General features: G+C 42.5%; 1 protein-coding gene across 1 annotated transcript; it reads left to right on the top strand.

Annotated features, from left to right (window-relative positions):
* Positions 1-937: 937 nt before the first annotated feature.
* On the top strand, positions 938-9,778 carry LOC110486601 (zinc phosphodiesterase ELAC protein 2). The gene is made up of 23 exons (XM_021558327.2): positions 938-1,441; positions 1,560-1,610; positions 1,696-1,766; positions 2,873-2,937; positions 3,037-3,163; positions 3,333-3,479; positions 4,036-4,091; positions 4,180-4,238; positions 4,331-4,403; positions 4,519-4,631; positions 4,754-4,852; positions 4,985-5,123; positions 5,286-5,371; positions 5,601-5,722; positions 5,956-6,052; positions 6,170-6,308; positions 6,418-6,456; positions 6,562-6,671; positions 6,777-6,876; positions 7,003-7,123; positions 7,770-7,848; positions 8,482-8,626; positions 8,969-9,778. The coding sequence occupies exons 1-23, from the start codon at positions 1,113-1,115 to the stop codon at positions 9,212-9,214; spliced, it is 2,613 nt and encodes an 870-aa protein (XP_021414002.2). The 5' UTR covers positions 938-1,112; the 3' UTR covers positions 9,215-9,778.
* The last annotated feature ends 4,218 nt before the right edge of the window (positions 9,779-13,996 follow it).

Raw genomic sequence — 13,996 nt, 5'->3', positions numbered from 1 at the left:
ACGACCAGCAGCACGACTAGGACTGGGGACAGCAAGGAGGCCAGGCCAGGTAGTCCTGAGGCATGGTCCTAGGGCTCAGGTCCTCGGAGAGAAAGAGAGTGACAGAGAGCATACTCAAATTCACACAGGACACTGGATAAGACAGGAGAAATACTCCAGATATAACAGACTGACCCTAGCCCCCCAACACAAACTATTGCAGCATAAATAGTGGAGGCTGCCACCAATGCTCCTTATAGGACACATCACTGCACTAATTACTCCTCTGTAAACTGGTCATCTCTGTATACCCATCGCAAGACCCACTGGTTGATGCGTATTTATATATTTTTTAAAACTCTCTTTGGCCTCACTCCCCCTTATCTGAGATATCTACTGCAGCCCTCATCCTCCACACACCCGTTCTGCCAGTCACATTCTGTCAAAGGTCCCCAAAGCACACACATCCCTGGGTTGCTCCTCTTTTCAGTTCGCTGCAGCTAATTTAGCGACTGGAACGAGCTGTAACAAACACTCAAACTGGACAGTTTTATCTAAATCTCTTAATTCAAAGACTCGATCATGGACACTCTTACTGACAGTTGTGGCTGCTTTGTGTGATGTATTGTTGTCTCTACCTTCTTGCCCTTTGTGCTGTTGTCTGTGCCCAATAATGGTTGTACCATGTTTTGTGCTGCTACCATGCTATGTTGTTGTTTTAGGTCTCTCTTTATGTAGTGATGTGTGTTTTGTCCTATATTTATATATATATATATATATATATATATATATATATATATATTTAAAGTTTAATCGCAGCCTCCGTCCCCGCAGGAGGCCTTTTGGTAGTCCGTCATTGTAAATACCGATTTGTTCTTAACTGGCTTGTCTAGTTAAAGGTTAAATAAATACAAAATAAACACACCAATGATCGAGAGCGTGATGAAGACGTCATCAATCTACGCCGGAAAAAACACAGTTGAGCGTCAAATCACATGTCTCAACCGCTGAATGTTTATATTTCAATGATATGTGGGCTGATAGGTAAAATTATATTTTCATAAAGATTATGCAATGATTGTCGATAGTTTGCTGTCTTGTACGACGAGCAGAACTGACTTTCATTAAACCGAATGTTTAGTATGACTAAAGTGTCTCTACACTGTAAATCAATTGCATGGCTATTTGTGAGACACACGCCTACGGGTCGCCTACAAAGCTTCGCATGCAGTGAACATCTTTTTCAGTTTCTGCGGACAATGTCTACGAACACAACAGACAACCAACATCGGGGATCAAAGAAACCCAGAGCACCCAAAGAAACATTGCGACATGTGAAGTCTAGAGAACAGAGGAAACGTGGAGTGGATGTGCATGGACCAGCCACTGTCTACGCGCAGGTCGTCGGGGCAGGGAGCCGAGATAATGGCGCATCACTTTATGTCTTCTCTGAGTTCAATAGGTAACTTAACCAGAGAACATGAGTGTCTGATAATTTGTTGCCAAATATATTTGTATAGTGGGTATCAGAAAGGCACTTGGCTGCAGCATATTTGTTTACCCTTTTCCCTCTGTGGAAGGTACCTATTCAACTGTGGTGAGGGAACACAGAGGCTGATGCAAGAGCACAAGTAAGTTGAATTGCCTCCTGTCAATTTTCAACTAAAATCTATAATTCAGTCTCTGCTCAATAAATCTCAATGTTCCTCTTGTCAGGTTAAAAGCTGCTCGCTTGGACAATATTTTCCTCACTAGAATGAGCTGGGAGAATGTTGGTGGTCTATCAGGTAAGTTGCTTGTTATTCTAGCCACTTGACATCAAGTCAGTTATCTGTCAACCTGGGAAAAACTGTGCATACATAATAGACAGATCAAAACTTATTGCATGATTAGCCTATGTCTCTGTGTACTGTCATGTGAAAAAGTAAGTACACCCCATGGAAAGTGGTAATGTTGTTGTTTTTACATATTTGTGCACATACATTTGAGCTAAATTCCAACCACATTCATTGATAAAGGTAACCCAGTTTAACAAATCACAAAAAAAATGTGTTTGGCTGCAATGCCAGATGCCATGTTTGGCTAAAACGAAACACTGCCTTTGAACAGAAGAACCTCATACCAACCGTAGAGCATGGAGGTGGTGGCATTATAGTTTGGGGCTGCTTTGCTACCTCAGGGCCTGGCCAGTTTGCCATTATTGAGTCAACCATGAATTCAATATTATTCCAGAGAATTATTGAGGAGAATGTGAGGCCATCTGTCAAAAAGCTGAAACTAAACTGAACATGGATCTTGTAACAGGACAATGATGCAAAACTACAACAGAATGGCTAAAAAATAAGAATTGAGGGTATGGAATGGCCCGAGTCAAAACCCAGATCTCAAATGTGTCAAAAAACAGTGGGGGGACTTGAAGCGGGCTGTACATGCAAAACAAGCCCCCATACATGACACAATTGAAGCAGTACTGTAAAGAAGAGTATGCAAAAATTCCTCCCAGTGGATGTAAGAGACATAGACAGTTGCAAGAAACGGCTACATGAAGTTATTTCAGCCAAAGGGGGCAACACCAGCTATTGAAGCTAGGAATGTACTTATGTTTCCTGCACTATGGAATTGCGTTTCGGTTGATTTTTGATTAATAAATGATTGCAAAGTATAATCTTTCTGTGTCATTTGTTAAATGAGGTTACCTTTATCTGTCAATAATGTTGATGTGAAGATTACATAGCCATCTGTCCAAATATGCACCAAAAAAGACCACTTTCCAGGGTGTGTACTTACTTTTTCACATGACTGTAGCTAGACATAGGTCAAAGGTTATTGCATGCTTAGCCTATGTCTCCGTGTATGTCCTTAGGTGTGATAAACTGTGTACTCTCTGGTTTAGGGATGATATTGACACTGAAAGACACTGGTGTCCCTGAGGTTGTTCTCTCTGGACCACCACAACTGGTGAGTGGACATTGTAGCAGTACAAAAGATTGTCTGTAATGAGTCAACTGTTTTTGTGGTATCCTGAGTCTAATATGTAATTTCCTCCTCTTGATCTAGGAGAAATATGTGAATGCCATCAGAGTATTTTCTGGACCACTGGAAGAAATCAAGCTAGCTGTTCGACCATACACCGAGAAACAATACACAGATGACACAATGACAGTTAGTCAAATACCAATATTTGGTGAGTACTAGAAATCACCTTGGTAATTTTTTTTTAGAATTGAGTAATTTACTGTTACTCATACTCTTTATCTTAAAGCATATTAAGTTTATGACGGGTAAAATAGTGAATATTTGTGTTCTCATACTGAAGAGTTGGTAGTTGACACTCTTAACCCCAATTATACCAGCCCAGCTCAGAGAGGATGGGCCAAAGTGCTCCCCTAACTCAGGGAGGAGCAGCCCCTCCAGTAGTCCCCAGAGAAGGGAGCTGTGGAGGCCGGAAGACTCTGAGGACACCAGCACAGACAGCAGGAAGGAGAGAGCAACCAGCCCAGGTAAGACTAGGAGCTTGTAGGCTCTGAAGCCCAGGCTGCGCATGCTCTGACTGTTAGAAACCCTGGGGACGAAGATGATAAAAAGAGGGGAAGTATGGTGGAGTCTACATGGGCACTAGTGTCGCTAATCAAACCAATCAACTATTTTGCTAGGATGGAGGTACAAACAGGTTGTGTTTCTGAAAATGTTTCTGACTTGCAAAAAGCTAGCTAGCATAAGATACAAGACAGACTGCTAAAACTTTGTACAACACAGTAGGAAAAGAGATATGGACGAACAAAACAAGTAAAAACAAAAAAGAAACACAAGGAAATGCCTCTCCTGAAGGAAAATATCATTTATATTCCGAGCCAATCAAATGCAAGTGTTAACCCAGGCAGCGCTCCCATTCAAACGCAAAATTCAATACTAAATTTATCCAGACTTCCAATAGTCAAGTCAACGGGAAGAGATTGGGAAGGATGACCCATGAGACTAAAGGAGCATGCAGCGCTATCAGGGACATCATGTTGAGCTCCAAAGGGCACCAATTCCCACATTGCATTTTCATTTCAGGTGGAAAAGCAAGAGCAACAAGGGATCCTTCTTTAGTTGTGGCATTCATTTGTAAGGTAAGAAACACAATATCATTGTCTCAGTGACATACTGAATTATTGCATTGTGATGCAATTTATGTCAAATTTTCTCTTTGACTTGCAGCTTCATCCTAAGAAGGGGAACTTCTTGGTTGCTCAAGCAAAAAACCTTGGATTACCAGTGTAAGTTGATTGTTCAATACAAATTTTTTTAGTTTTGCCTGCTCAACAAACTTGAGCCGATTAATGACTTTTTTGATGCACTTTCTCCACAGAGGCACTGCAGCTATTGGTCCTCTCATTGCAGCTCTGAAGGATGGGAAAAGTGTTACCTATGAAGGAAGAGAGGTACTTCAATTATATTTGGTTGATTGTTGGGGCTCTGGAATTTTGGATTAGCTATTGTAAATGTTAGATACATTTGGTCTTGTTATCTGATGTGATCCTGATGGTTGTCCTACAGATCCATCCTGAGGAGGTGTGCACTCCCACTGATCCAGGACCAGCCTTCATTGTTGTGGAGTGTCCCTCTGAGGAGTTTGTTCAACCAATCTGCATCGATCAGCAGCTGAGCAGGTAATGGCCTGAGCGAAGTTGGCCAAATGTGTCAAAGGCTGCTTCTGCATCCTGCGTCATTACTCCTTAGGCCTTCTTTAGGAGATTGTAGTTAAGTTCTGAGTTATTTGTCTCATCTGTAGATACCAACGTGGAGGAACAGAGGACCCTGCTGCCTTAGTAGTCCACATGAGCCCCGAGTCTGTGCTGAAAACAGATGAATACAAGCAATGGATGGAAAGGTACAAAATCAGCCATATGTAATACTCAGTTTCAGACTGTTTACATATTCCATATTCTGCACTTCACTTGTCTCTCTGTTTTCTGTTGGTCTTTCTACATGTTTCATGTTTTTGTGTGTTTTTGTATTTTAGGTTTCCATCTACCACGGAGCACCTGATCCTGAATGAGCAAGTTTGCACTGTTCACAACGTCAGGAGCCACAAGATTCAAACTCAGCTCCATCTGATTCATCCAGAGATATTTCCAGAGCTCCAGCACTATACAACAAAGGTAAGTTGTGAAGTGCTACAACTTTCATTATTCACCATTGTAACCTGCTGTTACACAGAGATAAGCGTGTTCATTTGGAAACCTTTTGTAGCTTGCGTTGTATTGTGCTAATCTGTTTCTACTCTTGCTTTTGTTTCTACTCTTGTTGTTGATCTTCTCAAGGAGACCCAGGCTGCCCTGCATGTCCCCAATGTCAGAGCCGAGTGTCTTCTGAAGTTCCAGCTCAGACCCAAGATTGAATGGCAAAGGTGAGTATGTCCTTCAGGCCACAATTTACCAGACATTAGTCTCCACTTACGAAGGGCTGCTTTGTCAAAGAAAACCTTTTCAGATGAAACACTACTTTCAAGTGTGACTTACTATTTCTTCTATGATCTTATAGATGCCAACACTGTCAAAGTCAAATGAGAGCGTCGCTGCCCCTCTCAGCACTATGTGATGAGTGGTGTGTGTGCTCTACTGTTTCTTATTCATCAGAGATGCCATCCCCTCTTGTGACACTGAAGAGTTTGTGAAAGAGGCTGCGGAGGCCCCTAACTTCCTCCAAGAAGTGGAGGAGTGTAAGCGGTTCCGTGCGACTGATGCTGCAGTGCTGTCTGGTGAGCCCTGCTCTGATACAGGTCAGGCTAGAAGCCCAAGGGAAGATGTTACATTGCTCAGTCCAAAGCTCCATCAATTTCTCTTTACTCCTCTTGAATGGAGTTGCAAACATTTCACTCTGGGCATTTAAGAAGGTAACAGAGTTTAGTTTCCTGTAGTCCTTTTGTCTGATAGAATATCATAGTTTTACGTCTGAAATTTCAATGGCATAGAAAAATTGTGTTTCTTGCAGGGCGGGCAGAAAAATACCCAGAGGTGGTCTTTTTAGGAACTGGATCAGCTCTTCCTATGAAGATCAGGAATGTTAGTGGTAACTTGGTCAACATCAGGTAATGGCCCTCAGGTAGACTCGAGTTACTATAAAAAAAAATCCTTAAAGATGTGTGTGAGGTAGCCAGTATAAATGTCTGTCTCTCTGTGTTTCTGCTCTGTCCCATCTCCTTCAGTGCCACTCAGTCAGTGCTGCTGGACTGCGGAGAGGGCACCTTTGGCCAGCTGTGCCGACACTATGGGGACAGTGTGGATGAGACACTGGCAAAGATCTCAACCGTCTTCATCTCTCACATGCATGCGGACCATCACACAGTAAAGATTATTTTTCCTATAAATATTTGTTTATTACAGAGTTATAGCATATATTCTGGCATAAAGTAATTTCAAATCAGTTTTTAAAGAATATGACTTTATTTTCCAGGGATTGTTGAGTTTGCTGTTTCAAAGAGAGAGAGCCTTGGTCAGTAAAGAGTTTCTCTTTTTCAGATTTTAAGATGAGTCCTGTTTAATTCATGCAAAATGGAACACTTTAATGAATGTATGTCCTTATCTCTTCACCGTTCAGGCAACTCTTGGGAAAGCCTTCAGCCCCATCTATCTGATAGCCCCTGTCCAGATGATGACCTGGCTCAACCAGTACCATGACCACTGTGAGGAGATCCTCAGCCATGTCAAGTATGTCAGGAAAGACACGCCTTACTCTGTTCAATTCATGCTTTCAAACCTGATGATATGATGTCCATCGTCTCTAATATTGATGTATTCTTGACTATGTTTCAGCATTGTCCCAAGCAAAGTCATGTGTGAGGGGGCTGAGGTGTCCAAGTTCAAAACCAAGGCATTCATCCAAGCACTGCTGAAGAAATCTGATTTAGCAAAGGTATGTGGAGACTTGAACAGGCTGCTTCGTGGTTCAATAAGACTCATAACACTCTTGTTAGGTTCAGCGACTGTTTATTGAGGCTGTCATCAAAGCTTAAATACATATATTCTGTTTCTCTCATAGTTCCAGACTTGTCCAGTGCGTCACTGTAAGAATGCCTTTGCCTGCAGCATCACTCATCAGTCTGGCTGGCAGCTGGTCTTCTCTGGGGACACAATGCCCTGCGATGCCCTCGCACATATGGGTCAGTACCAACAGTTCTCGACCCCAATTGTGATGTTTGTACAGCTCCCAGAATTTGTGTGATGTGAAAAGATTTACACACTCTCTACGAACCACACTTGTGACTTCTGGATGAAATGGTAAATACTCACCAATGCCATTTGATTTGCCGTTACGTGCGTTCCACAGAGCCATACTCAAATTTTGGACCCAGAGTGTATCCTGTGACCTCTACACAGTTGCTGGTGGTATGATATAGATCACTGTTAATGGACTAGACATCTACAGTAGCCAGTCTGATCTGAACCTGTCATCCATGCTCTATGCTGTCTGGCATCATTTACCAGATATTGCTTATTGCTATCGATCGGCTCCGATGTTCGCTATGAATCACAAGGTCTCCCACATAGTTCCTGTGGGATCCCACTTCATTGTCTCTTTTTAAATTGTTCGACTGGATGTGATCCAGCTGAAGACTCCCAGAGAGAGCCTGACTATGTCCCATGCCTGTTCATTATAGAGGCCTGGGTGTGCCAGACAAGCAGGGCTGGCTGATGGTTTATTACACAGAGCTGTGTGATTGATTTCCTCTGGGAAAGGAAGAGAAGCTTGAAGTGCTGTGCCATGCAGCAGTCTTGTGATTCATGTTTGTCATTGTGTTTTCAAAGGAAAGAATGCAACTTTACTTATTCATGAAGCCACATTGGAAGATGGATTGGAGGACGAGGCTGTGGAGAAGAGACATAGGTTAGTAGATGGATCTAGTATGGTACTTCTCTTCAGAGGTGTCCTTCAGTTTTCTAATAGAATAACATCTTTCTTGGGCTGGATTCAATCAATATTGCGGAAGATCCGCGTTAAACATTTCCGATTGAGTCGACACATGCAGTGTTTACAGTGAATGCAGTCTCCACAAACGAGTAGACATTGCCTTTAAATTTCAATGGAGCCATAATGCATATCTTCCGTGATACTTCTGTGATACTGATTGAATCCAGCCCTAAGTGTGAAAATATGACATGCATTGAAGGAGGTAAACAGAAATAGACTAGTGCCATTTTTCAGCTGACAAAGAAACTCAAGGAGCTTTTGAGAAGCCAGTCATTTTTAGAGGGCATTGTAACTGGCTGCATTCTTCTCTGAGATTGACATTGATTTTTGGAACTCTGTATTGGAGGTAATGAAGGCACTTCTGCCTTCTAGCTGGAATTTCAGTGACTTTGGTTAAAGAGCTCCATCTCGCATTGAAAACAACTTGAAAGTCATTGAGTTGAACTGAACAAACTCTGTATAGCTTACCATGGGGTTAAGTCTGGTAATTACTGTTAGAATAGTAGCAGAGTAGCATCATGCTTCTCTGCTTGCCTCCCAAAATGACAGTACCACCTCCCAGGCCATCGGTATTGGCATGAAGATGAATGCTGAGTTCATCATGCTGAACCACTTCAGCCAGCGCTATGCCAAGATCCCCCTCTTCAGTGAGGACTTCAACGACAGAGTGGGAATATCTTTTGACCACATGAGGGTAAGTGAGTGGTGAATGGTGTACTTTAGTCCACTTGTTATGCATAGCAACATTAAAATGTTTATGCGGGTTCTGCACGTCTGAAATGTACTTTTCCACTGGATATGTGTAGCCTCAGAATGAATTAGGACCATGATTCACTACGGTATGAGCAGACAATGCCCCTAGTCCAGGTAGAATACTCTCGGACAACTTCAGTTTAAATCTAGAGGTACCATTTTAAGGTAACATTCAGAATGTGTTAGACTCCCATCAGAGATACATCTCCAGCTGCCTCCGAGGAGGCTGGGTATGTTGAAAGACCTCCTCTGAGTGATCTCTCTCTTCCCTGTCTCTCCTCAGATTCGGTTTGGAGACTTTAGAATCCTCCCCAGACTCATCCCGCCCCTCAAAGCCCTGTTTGCCGAGGAGATCGGAGAGATGGAGGAGAGGAGAGGGAGGAGGGAGCTTAAACAGATGAAAGGAGTCATTGCTGAAAGCAACGAAGAGCAGAGGACACCCAATGAAGGCGAGACGGGCAAAGGTGCCAAACGAGAGCCAGAGGAACCAACACAGGACGTGGGAAGTAAGAGACTCAAAACAAACTAAGACCCTGACCATAGCTTTGGGTTACACCAGAGATTAGTGGAAATGAGATGACTGTTATTTTACTGAGTTTGCTTTATTTAAATGTATTTTTATGAGAAACTTGCATGAGTGATCCTCTGTAAAGTAAGAGATTTTCATTTGGCTGGACTGGCTGCCTTCATCGCTTGTGAATAAAGAATTTCTGTTTTTCCTGTCATTACCATTGCTGTGTATATAAAACATGTAATTAACATAGTCTTTGATTTTGCGTTAAAAAAGTAAAGCAATGTCAATCATGCTCCATGGTATTGGCCTGTTGTTTTCTAGCAACAACTCATACAACGTTTATGTCCTATTAAACTACACCCTTAAAGTTGCATCCGAACAAATGAATTAAGTGAAGTTGTCACACATGGATGAGTAGTATTACATTGGACTGATAGTCATACATAATAGTCAAACAGCACCATGGTCACTCATTGCTTAACAGTTATTGGTGAAGGTTGAGGTTGCATTTCATCATAGATGATGGTCTAGGTGTGCTGTGTGAGGGTATGAATATGATATAAAGCTTCACGAACCAGATTAACTGTTTTCTTCCTTTTTGTAAATCATTTATATGAAATACAAAATGTGCTATTGTTCTAGCCCTGAAAAATTAAACAGTGACCTCTGTCAAAAATAGTCCTGATCTTTCAGTGAGACAAGACCCCCTAGAGCACTGTGCCAGCAGCATGCTCTCTCTGTGTGACAACTCTGTTTTGATGTAATATTTATTGCAGTAATCAGAATACAGTTAGGATACCTTATATGCCAATTAATGGGGCTACTGCAACTTTACTGACAGGTGGCGTTTGCAGCTGACAGTTCACTCTAAATGGATCCCTATCAGAGGAGGCTGGTGGAAGGAGCTATAGGAGGAGGGGGTCATCGTAATGGCTGGAATGGAATGGTGTCAAACACATCAAATATATGGAAACATCATGTTTGGAAACCACATGAAAATACGTTTGACTCCATTCAAAAATTCCATTCCAGCCATTACAATGAGCCTGTCCTATAGTTCCTCCCACCTGTTGCCTCTGATCCCTATACAGTTTAAACAAAGAATGATGGATAACTGAGTGCCTGTATCGCAGCTCTTTGTCTATACCAGAGAGCACAGTAGCCTATACTCTAGTGTGACGCAGTACTGTCCCTCCACATGGTGGCTGTATCGAGCTGTCATTGTTTTATTATTCTATAGATGGGCCAGCAATGACCTTCTGGAAGCTGTCTGAGAGAGGAAGGGCCACAGCCTCACCACCTTCCATTTCAAAGACCGTTTACGGGCCAGTCTCTCAAATGACATGAAGTGTTGACTGTAATCCACTCTAGATTAGATCATTTGCCTACACTAAATGCATCAACTAAATCAAGTCAAATTGTATTAGTCACATACGCCGAATACAACAGGTGTACAACACTGTACCTTACAGTGAAATGCTTACTTACGAGCCACTAACCAACAGTGCAGTTTCAAAAAATAAGAATAAGATGTAAAAGTAACAAGTAATTAAAGAGCAGCAGTAAAAAAAAAATAACACTATATACAGGGGGGTTGTGGTACATAGCCAATGTGCACGGGCACTGGTTAGTTGAGGTAGTATGTACATGTAGGCAATGCGAGTAGTCTGGGTAGCCATTTGACAAGATGTTCAGGTGTCTTGTGACTTGGGGGTAGAAGCTGCTTAGAAGCCTCTTGGACCTAGACTTGGTGCTCCGGTATCGCTTGCCTTGTGGTAGCAGAGAGAACAGTGGCTGGAGTCTTTGACAATTTTTAGGGCCTTCCTCTGACACCGCCTGGTATAGAGGTCCTGGATGACAGGGAGCTTGGCCCCAGTGATGTACTGGGCCGTTCGCACTACCCTCTGTAGTGCCTTGCGGTCGGAGGCCGAGCAGTTGCCATACCAGGCAGTGATGCAACCAGTCAGAATGCTCTCAATGGTACAGCTGTCAAACCTTTTGAGGACCTGAGGACCCATACCAAATCTTTTCAGTCTCCTGAGGGGGAATAGGTTCTGTCGTGCCCGCTTCACGACTGCCATGGTGTGCTTGGACCACAGTCATGAGTGAGTGAGGAATGTATATGCTCTCTTGGAGCAGCAGGTAGCCTAGTGGTTAGAGCGTTTGGCCAGTAATTGAAAGGTTGCTGGTTCGAATCCCGAGCTGACAAGGTAAAAATATGTCGTTCCGCCCCTGAACAAGGCAGTCCCATAAGACTTACCTCGTTGGCTCAGCCACTGGTAGGTTGTCATTGTAAATAAGAATTTGTTCTTAACTGACTAGGTTCAAATAAAATTCCTGTTAGACTTGCCTGTCATAACTATTGTAAACAGTAGTGTAATGCCAATATGTTCACAGAATTTGCATTGGTTTACTAAAACCCCTACAGAGAACAGCTGAGGCCAGTCGTGATCCTCTGTCCAGTGCTGGCCACTTGGTCTGCATGTCCCTTGGGTAACATTTGCATTTCAATTGGGTATTGATCTTTCCATATTGATCATTCACCACCTAGAGGACTAGATCCAGCACTAGGTGGTTATCTCAGACTTGTTGTTGTGTTGCCATGTGAAGGGCCAGTGATAATTCATGATGTTGGAACTTCCCAAAGTCTGTTATCCTACTTTCCCTTCAGATGATTGGTATCATTTTTTTGTTGTAACTAGGCAAGTCAGTGACAGTCTAGGAATGACAGTCTAGGAACAGTTTGTTAACTGTCTTGTTCAGGGGCAGAACAACAGATTTTTACCTTGTCAGCTTGGGATTCGATCTAGCAACCTTTCTGTTACTGGCCCAACGCTCTAACCACCAGGCTACCTACCACCCCATGATGCATTATGTGGCATGGCTCAAGACTAGTGTCTCCCCATATGATTTGTTTAAACGAAACTAGAAAACTGAGGTATCAAATATTCTCTGGGAGTAAGAATTTAGTCAATATCTCTGTTATAATTTTGATCTCATTGGAAGTATTGTATTTCTGAGTCTGCCTGTAGAGGTATAATACTATGAGCCTAAGACTACACAGTGACATCTTTACTCTCGTTCCCAAAATACGAGTGGATATGAGATTTTCTAACCTGTGCTTCAGTGAAGTAGCAGAATTGTCTTGCGGCAAATCTCACACTTCACAATAACAATATGACTTGCAAGGCATTGCAGCTTAATGTCTGCTCCAATCCTGCAGTGGCATCGTGAGAGAGAGTGATGTAAAAGTCATTTTTTCCATTTACCACTTGAGGGAGCGGTAACCATGAAAATCTACTCAACACAAGGTAATGCCACATATAGGCTAAGGGAATTCACCCATGAGAGGGGCCAATCATCAATGGCACATAATTACAAAACACTCCTAAAATCATGAATAGCAGACATGATGCAGTGGTGGGCCACAATAGTCGGTCATTCAGGTTCCAGAAAGCTAATATTTACATTTCAGCAGACACTTCTATCAAGACAGACTTACAGGAGCAATTAGGGTAAAGCACCTTGCTCAAGGGCACATTTTTCACCTCGACAGCTCTGGGATTCAAACCAGCAACCTTTTGGTTACTGGCCCAACACTCTTAACCGCTTGGCTACCTGCCACCCTATCTCTGTAATGCAAGTCTTTACTGAATAAGAAGTATGTATACGTTTTGTCTCATGTTTTCAAGGAGGCTATTTCAGGCCGTCGGTCGTATCCCCCTATTACACAGCTCCAGTATAGTGTGTCTGTGTGTGTTACCCAAGTGAGACATGACAAGTTCTACCTGTAGAGAGAACTGAGGTGGGAGCTTTGGAGTTCTGAGGCTTACTGTAGCCTACATCTCACAGGAAACAGGATACTTAGCCCTGTGCAATATGTCATGTCAGAGGCACACAATTGTTGGAATACTGCAGACCTGCTCCAACACAACCTGCTATCAGATGGATTTCCATCAGAATATTAGCTGGGCCTTGAATGATTAATAAGCAGGTTCTAGATGACTTCTGTGTCTGTTAATTGTACTCCCAATACGTTTCTATCAGGTTTACCTTTAGCATTTCCTGAAACAGCAACAAAAAAGGCATTTCTGAATGGGTAAGGGTGCGGCATACATATCAAGAAGACTCCTTCCTTTTGTAGATAAGACAAGTGCTTTAACTCTCAGTTGAATGTAACGTGAGTGTTTTTCTGGGCTTAGTGGGCTCAACGGACAGGTGATTACCGTATTTTCTGGAGTGTGAAGCAGTCTGTTGAAGAGTCAAAGCTTCCAGGTCCAGTCCATTAGGGCCCATTCTAGTGACAATGGCCCATTCTACCTGGGGGCACCTAAATCACAAGCAGTGGGGCAGAGCGTCGGCTAAATCTCCCTCTCACAGCTTTTGTTGTGACTAGAATTCGTCAGACAGAAAGTGACCGTGAAGATGTACTGGATTTGCAGTCAACTTTCGCATTCATTGCACATATATTTAAAACACCAATAGTATGATGCTTCTGTTTTAATTGTATCATTCATTTGCTAGTCTGGTTGTTTCTGTCTGTACATTGAGTTTTTTTAGCAGGACAAAGTGTGCCAATTTGGTTTTGGTATTGACCCTCGCCATACAAGTCGTTTGAGCTTTCTCTGAGAAGCATTTGCATGTTATTTCTTTGGTAGATGTGCTGTGTTTGCCTTTCTTTTTCATAGTGGTTATTTGTGGATATGGTTTAGGCCCTCAAGGGATTATTTCTAAATGAAGTCAAATAGAAGAAAGAAGCTTCTCCATCATCTCTGCATTCAACTATCTTGTCTGGAG

The sequence above is a fragment of the Oncorhynchus mykiss genome, chromosome 13 (genome assembly GCF_013265735.2).
Source record: "Oncorhynchus mykiss isolate Arlee chromosome 13, USDA_OmykA_1.1, whole genome shotgun sequence".
Taxonomy (NCBI): Eukaryota; Metazoa; Chordata; class Actinopteri; order Salmoniformes; family Salmonidae; genus Oncorhynchus; species Oncorhynchus mykiss.
This window is presented reverse-complemented; position numbering and strand designations above follow the sequence as displayed.

Excerpts from the sequence above, each read along its gene's own strand:
- LOC110486601 (XM_021558327.2), top strand. The coding sequence starts at position 1,113 with ATGTTTAGTATGACTAAAGTGTCTCTACACTGTAAATCAATTGCATGG. Across the intron at positions 2,938-3,036 it reads TCTCTGGACCACCACAACTG|GAGAAATATGTGAATGCCAT; the intron begins GTGAGTGGACAT and ends CTCTTGATCTAG. Across the intron at positions 6,877-7,002 it reads AGAAATCTGATTTAGCAAAG|TTCCAGACTTGTCCAGTGCG; the intron begins GTATGTGGAGAC and ends TTTCTCTCATAG.